At 45.7% G+C, this 7,846-nt stretch overlaps 1 protein-coding gene across 1 annotated transcript in view; it reads left to right on the top strand.

The window, feature by feature from the left end:
* Nucleotides 1–1,196: 1,196 nt before the first annotated feature.
* Nucleotides 1,197–7,846, top strand: part of dpp10 (dipeptidyl-peptidase 10 (inactive)) — an 85,337-nt gene continuing 78,687 nt past the window's right edge. Inside the window, 1 exon segment of the mRNA NM_001112993.1 lies at nucleotides 1,197–1,395. Within this exon segment, the coding sequence (NP_001106464.1) occupies nucleotides 1,339–1,395 (57 nt within the window). The 5' untranslated portion in view covers nucleotides 1,197–1,338.

The following is a 7,846-nucleotide window of genomic DNA, read 5'->3' as shown; positions in this document are numbered from 1 at the left end:
TAGGGTAGGGTATATAAGGTACAGGGGGTATATAGGGCAGGGTATATCGTGTACAGGGGGTATATAGGGTATATAAGGTACAGGGGGTATATAGAGTAGGGTATAAAAGGTACAGGGGGTATATAGGGTAGGGTATATCATGTACAGGGGGTATATAGGGTAGGGTATATCATGTACATGGGGTATATAGGGTAGGGTATATAAGGTACAGGGGGTATATAGGGTAGGGTATATAAGGTGCAGGGGGTATATAGGGTAGGGTATATAAGGTGCAGGGGGTATATAGGGTAGGGTATATCATGTACATGGGGTATATAGGGTAGGGTATATAAGGTACAGGGGGTATATAGGGTAGGGTATATCATGTACAGGGGGTATATAGGGTAGGGTATATAGGGTAGGGTATATAAGGTACAGTGGGGTATATAGGGTAGGGTATATAAGGTACAGGGGGTATATAGGGTAGGGTATATAAGGTACAGGGGGTATATAGGGTAGGGTATATCATGTACAGGGGGTAGGGTATATAAGGTACAGGGGGTATATAGGGTAGGGTATATAAGGTACAGGGGGTATATAGGGTAGGGTATATAAGGTACAGGGGGTATATAGGGTAGGGTATATCATGTACAGGGGGGGTATATAGGGTAGGGTATATCATGTACAGGGGGGTATATAGGGTAGGGTATATCATGTACAGGGGGTAGGGTATATAAGGTACAGGGGGTATATAGGGTAGGGTATATAAGGTACAGGGGGTATATAGGGTAGGGTATATAAGGTACAGGGGGTATATAGGGTAGGGTATATAAGGTACAGGGGGTATATAGGGCAGGGTATATAAGGTACAGGGGTATATAGGGTAGGGTATATAAGGTACAGGGGGTATATAGGGTAGGGTATATCATGTACAGGGGGTATATACATACAGACATATATCTGTAGGGGAGGGCATTGGCAGTTACAGTTTGGGGGGGGTATATAGGGAACAGTAGGGGGAGAGTGTGGGGGAGGGAGGGGCTGATAGAAGGGGGGGGGGCGCAGTTCCCATCAGACAGGGGGGGCAGTAGGAATAAGACCACATATATATATATATATAGACAGATCTATAGTAGGAGGAGTATATAGTGGGGGGAGGCAGGAGGGGGGGCTGGTAGGAGGGAGGGGCTCGGTGCAGCCGCATCTCTCCCCCCAGTGTCTGTGCGAGTCTGTCGGTGCGTGTGAGTCGCTGCTGAATCCGGAGACACAGGAGCCGCTCGGCTGGTTCCGCAGGATGCTGCCCGCTCCGCTCTCCCTGCCCTGGGCCCCTCACTGATCTGCCCCGGGCCCCTCCGCACCATGACTGCCAGCAAGGAACAGCCGGCCCCCAGCCGGGGCCCCAACCCCCCGGAGCAGGTAGGAGCCTTCCCCAATGAGCTTTTCCCCAGCACCCCCGGGTACCAATGAGCCTTCCCCCCAACACCCCCGGGTACCAATGAGCCTTCCCCCCAACACCCCCGGGTACCAATGAGCCTTCCCCCCAACACCCCCGGGTACCAATGAGCCTTCCCCCCATCCCCTCTCCCCCAGCACCCCCGGGTACCAATGAGCCTTCCCCCCCCCAGCACCCCCTGGTACCAATGAGCCTTCCTCCCCATCCCCTCTCCCCCAGCACCCCCGGGTACCAATGAGCCTTCCCCCCATCCCCTCTCCCCCAGCACCCCCGGGTACCAATGAGCCTTCCCCCCATCCCCTCTCCCCCAGCACCCCCGGGTACCAATGAGCCTTCCCCCCCCAGCACCCCCTGGTACCAATGAGCCTTCCTCCCCATCCCTCTCCCCCAGCACCCCCGGGTACCAATGAGCCTTCCCCCATCCCCTCTCCCCCAGCACCCCCGGGTACCAATGAGCCTTCCCCCCATCCCCTCTCCCCCAGCACCCCCGGGTACCAATGAGCCTTCCCCCCCCAGCACCCACTGGTACCAATGAGCCTTCCCCCATCCCCTCTCCCCCAGCACCCCCGGGTACCAATGAGCCTTCCCCCCATCCCCTCTCCCCCAGCACCCCCGGGTACCAATGAGCCTTCCCCCCCCAGCACCCACTGGTACCAATGAGCCTTCCCCCCATCCCCTCTCCCCCAGCACCCCCGGGTACCAATGAGCCTTCCCCCCCATCCCCTCTCCCCCAGCACCCCCGGGTACCAATGAGCCTTCCCCCATCCCCTCTCCCCAGCACCCCCGGGTACCAATGAGCCTTCCCCCCATCCCCTCTCCCCCAGCACCCCCGGGTACCAATGAGCCTTCCCCCCCCAGCACCCACTGGTACCAATGAGCCTTCCCCCCATCCCCTCTCCCCCAGCACCCCCGGGTACCAATGAGCCTTCCCCCCCCAGCACCCCCTGGTACCAATGAGCCTTCCCCCCCATCCCCTCTCCCCCAGGTACCAGTGAGCCTTCCTCCCATCCCCCCCAGCACCCCCGGGTACCAATGCTACAGGAATTCTGGTGGGGGGGGGAGGGGGGTGCAGCGCCGATATCTGGGTACATGCGGGGTGGGGGCAACCGGCGTTATTCAATGGGCAACAATCAGAAACGGGCACTGGTACTGGGTAACAGCCTGGCATTGTGGGGCACCGGGGCACCTCTCACTCACACTCACTCCCTCACTCACACTCAGCCTCTCCAATATATATAATCTATCTATCATCTATCTATCTATCATCATCTATCTATCTATGTCATCTATCATTTATTATCTATCATCTATCTGTCATCTTTCTATCTATCTGTCATCTATCTGTCTATCTATCATCATTTATTATCTATCATCTATCTATCTATCTATCTATCTATCTATCTATCTATCTATCTGTCATCTATCTATCTATCATCTATCTATCTATCATTTATTATCTATCATCTATCTATCTATCTATCTATCATCTATATATCATCATCTATCATTTATTATCTATCATCTATCTGTCATCTTTCTATCTATCTGTCATCTTTCTATCTATATGTCATCTATCTATCTATCTGTCATCTATCTATCTATCTATCTATCTATCTATCTATCTATCTATCTATCTATCTGTCATCTTTCTTTCTATCTGTCATCCATCTATCTCTCTATGTGTCTATCTATCTGTCATCTATGTATCTATGTATCTATCATCTATCTATCTGTCATCATCTCTACATCTGTATCACTATGAAGGTTACACTCACTCTCAAACCTGGAAGTTATTTCTTCTTTCCCTCAAATTTGATGAAAAGGTATACATTGTGAGGTAGCTCCTCCTCTGCTTACATTTATTCACTTTCAAGTTAACTCCTCCCCTGCTTACATTTATTCACTTCCAAGTTAGCTCCTCCCCTGCTTACATTTATTCACTTTCAAGTTAACTCATCCCCTGCTTACATTAATTCACTTCCAAGTTAGCTCCTCCCCTGCTTACATTTATTCACTTTCAAGTTAACTCCTCCCCTGCTTACATTTATTCACTTCCAAGTTAGCTCCTCCCCTGCTTACATTTATTCACTTACAAGTTAGCTCCTCTCCTGCTTACATTTATTCACTTCAAGTTTGCTCCTCCCCTGCTTACATTTATTCACTTCCACGTTAGCTCCTCCCCTGCTTACATTTATTCACTTCCAAGTTAGCTCCTCCCATGCTTACATTTATTCACTTCCAAGTTAGCTCCTCCCATGCTTACATTTATTCACTTCCAAGTTAGCTCCTCCCATGCTTAAATGTATTCACTTCCAAGTTAGCTCCTCCCATACTTACATTTATTCACTTCCAAGTTAGCTCCTCCCATGCTTACATTTATTCACTTCCAAGTTAGCTCCTCCCATGCTTACATTAATTCACTTCCAAGTTAGCTCCTCCCATACTTACATTTATTCACTTCCACGTTAGCTCCTCCCCTGCTTACATTTATTCACTTCCAAGTTAGCTCCTCCCATGCTTACATTTATTCACTTCCAAGTTAGCTCCTCCCATGCTTACATTTATTCACTTCCAAGTTAGCTCCTCCCATGCTTAAATGTATTCACTTCCAAGTTAGCTCCTCCCATACTTACATTTATTCACTTCCAAGTTAGCTCCTCCCATGCTTAAATGTATTCACTTCCAAGTTAGCTCCTCCCATACTTACATGTATTCACTTCCAAGTTAGCTCCTCCCATACTTACATTTATTCACTTCCAAGTTAGCTCCTCTTCTGCTTACATTTATTCACTTCAAGTTTGCTCCTCCCCTGCTTACATGTATTCACTTCCAAGTTAGCTCCTCCCCATGCTTACATTTATTCACTTTCAAGTTAGCTCCTCCCATGCTTACATTTGTTCACTTTCAAGTTAGCTCCTCCCATGCTTACATTTATTCACTTTCAAGTTAGCTCCTCCCATGCTTACATTTATTCCCTTCCAAGTTAGCTCCTCCCATGCTTATGTTTATTCACTAATAATTTAGCTCCTCCCATGCTTACATTTATTCACTTCCAAGTTAGCTCCTCCCATGCTTACATTTATTCACTTATAATTTAGCTCCTCCCATGCTTACATTTATTCACTTCCAAGTTAGCTCCTCCCATGCTTACATTTATTCATTTCCAAGTTAGCTTCTCCCATGCTTACATTTATTCACTTCCAAGTTAGCTCCTCTCCTTCTTACATTTATTCACTGCAAGTTTGCTCCTCCCCTGCTTACATGTATTCACTTCCAAGTTAGCTCCTCCCCTGCTTACATTTATTCCCTTCCAAGTTAGCTCCTCCCATGCTTACGTTTATTCACTAATAATTTAGCTCCTCCCATGCTTACATTTATTCACTTCCAAGTTAGCTCCTCCCATGCTTACATTTATTCACTTCCAAGTTAGCTCCTCCCATGCTTACATTTATTCACTAATAAGTTTGCGCCTCCCATGCTTACATTTATTCACTTCCAAGTTAGCTCCTCCCATGCTTACATTTATTCACTAATAATTTAGCTCCTCCCATGCTTACATTAATTCACTTCCAAGTTAGCTCCTCCCATGCTTACATTTATTCACTTCCAAGTTAGCTCCTCCTATGCTTACATTTATTCACTAATAATTTAGCTCCTCTCCTGCTTACATTTATTCACTTTCAAGTTTCCTCCTCCCCATGCTTACATTTATTCACTTTCAAGTTAGCTCCTCTCCTGCTTACATGTATTCACTTCCAAGTTAGCTCCTCCCCTGCTTACATTTATTCACTTTCAAGTTAGCTCCTCCCCATGCTTACATTTATTCACTTTCAAGTTAGCTCCTCTCCTACTTACATTTATTCACTTCCAAGTTAGCTCCTCCCATGCATATGTTTATTAACTAATAATTTAGCTCCTCCCATGCTTACATTTATTCACTTCCAAGTTAGCTCCTCCCATGCTTACATTTATTCACTTCCAAGTTAGCTCCTCCCATGCTTACAGGTATTCACTTCCACGTTAGCTCCTCCCATGCTTACATTTATTCACTTCAAGTTAGCTCCTCCAAGGCTTACATTTATTCACTTCAAGTTTGCTCCTCCCCTGCTTACATGTATTCACTTCCAAGTTAGCTCCTCCCATGCTTACATTTATTCACTTCCAAGTTAGCTCCTCCCTTGCTTACATTTATTCACTAATAAGTTAGCTCCTCCCATGCTTACATTTATTCACTTTCAAGTTAGCTCCTCCCATGCTTACATTTATTCACTAATAATTTAGCTCCTCCCATGCTTACATTTATTCACTTCCAAGTTAGCTCCTCCCATGCTTACATTTATTCACTAATAATTTAGCTCCTCCCATGCTTACATTTATTCACTTCCAAGTTAGCTCCTCCCATGCTTACATTTATTCACTTCCAAGTTAGCTCCTCCCATTCTTACATTTATTCACTTCCAAGTTAGCTCCTCCCATGCTTACATTTATTAACTTCCAAGTTAGCTCCACCCCTGCTTACATTGATTTACTTCCAAGTTAACCCCTCCTCTGCTAACATTTATTCACTTCCAAGTTAGCTCCTCCCATGCTTATGTTTATTCTCTAATTACTTAGCTCCTCCCATGCTTACATTTATTCACTTCCAAGTTAGCTCCTCCCATTCTTACATTTATTCACTTCCAAGTTAGCTCCTCCCATGTTACATTTATTCACTTCCAAGTTAGCTCCTCCCATGCTTACATTTTTTCACTAATTAGTTTGCTCCTCCCCTGCTTACTTTTATTCACTTTCAAGATAGCTCCTCCCATTCTTACATTTATTCACTTCCAAGTTAGCTCCTCCCATGCTTCCGTTTATTCACTTTCAAGTTAGCTCCTCCCATGCTTACATTTTTTCACTAATAAGTTAGCTCCTCCCATGCTTACATTTTTTCACTAATAAGTTAGCTCCTCCCATGCTTACATTTTTTCACTAATTAGTTTGCTCCTCCCCTGCTTACTTTTATTCACTTTCAAGATAGCTCCTCCCATTCTTACATTTATTCACTTTCAAGTTAGCTCCTCCCATGCTTACATTTATTCACTTCCAAGTTAGCTCCTCCCATGCTTACATTTTTTCACTAATAAGTTAGCTCCTCCCATGCTTACATTTATTTACTTCCAAGTTAGCTCCTCCCGTACTTTTATTCACTTCCAAGTTAGCACCTCCCATTCTTACATTTATTCACTTCCAGATTAGCTCCTCCCATGCTTATATTTATTCACTAATAATTTAGCTCCTCCCATGCTTATGTTTAATCACTTCCAAGTTAGCTCCTCCCCTGCTTAAATGTTATTAACCTCCAGGTAAACTCCTCCCCTGCTTAAATGTTATTAACCTCCAAGTTAGCTCCTCCCATGTTACATTTATTCACTTCCAAGTTAGCTCCTCCCATGCATAATCTTATTCCACACAACTCCCCAATACCCATTCATCCCTCATTCTCACTGGGTTTATAGTTATGTGTAACTGTCACTGGCCCTTTCCCTTCCCTGCACTGCTGGTTCTGACTCCTGATACAACTCCCCAATACCCATTCATTCCTCATTCTCACTGGGTTTATAGTTATGTGTAACTGTCACTGTGTCTGTCCCTTTCCCTTCCCTGCACTGCTGGTTCTGACTCCTGATACAACTCCCCAATATCCATTCATTCCTCATTCTCACTGGGTTTATAGTTATGTGTAACTGTCACTGTGTCTGTCCCTTTCCCTTCCCTGCACTGCTGGTTCTGACTCCTGATACAACTCCCCAATACCCATTCATTCCTCATTCTCACTGGGTTTATAGTTATGTGTAACTGTCACTGTGTCTGTCCCTTTCCCTTCCCTGCACTGCTGGTTCTGACTCCTGATACAACTCCCCAATATCCATTCATTCCTCATTCTCACTGGGTTTATAGTTATGTGTAACTGTCACTGTGTCTGTCCCTTTCCCTTCCCTGCACTGCTGGTTCTGACTCCTGATACAACTCCCCAATATCCATTCATTCCTCATTCTCACTGGGTTTATAGTTATGTGTAACTGTCACTGTCCCTTTCCCTTCCCTGCACTGCTGGTTCTGACTCCTGATACAACTCCCCAATACCCATTCATCCCTCATTCTCACTGGGTTTATAGTTATGTGTAACTGTCACTGTCCCTTTCCCTTCCCTGCACTGCTGGTTCTGACTCCTGATACAACTCCCCAATATCCATTCATTCCTCATTCTCACTGGGTTTATAGTTATGTGTAACTGTCACTGTCCCTTTCCCTTCCCTGCACTGCTGGTTCTGACTCCTGATACAACTCCCCAATACCCATTCATCCCTCATTCTCACTGGGTTTATAGTTATGTGTAACTGTCACTGTCCCTTTCCCTTCCCTGCACTGCTG

Source organism: Xenopus tropicalis, chromosome 9, assembly GCF_000004195.4.
Source record: "Xenopus tropicalis strain Nigerian chromosome 9, UCB_Xtro_10.0, whole genome shotgun sequence".
NCBI classification, from domain to species: Eukaryota; Metazoa; Chordata; class Amphibia; order Anura; family Pipidae; genus Xenopus; species Xenopus tropicalis.
Note: the sequence above shows the minus strand (reverse complement) of the source record. Positions and strands in the feature narration are given on the sequence as shown.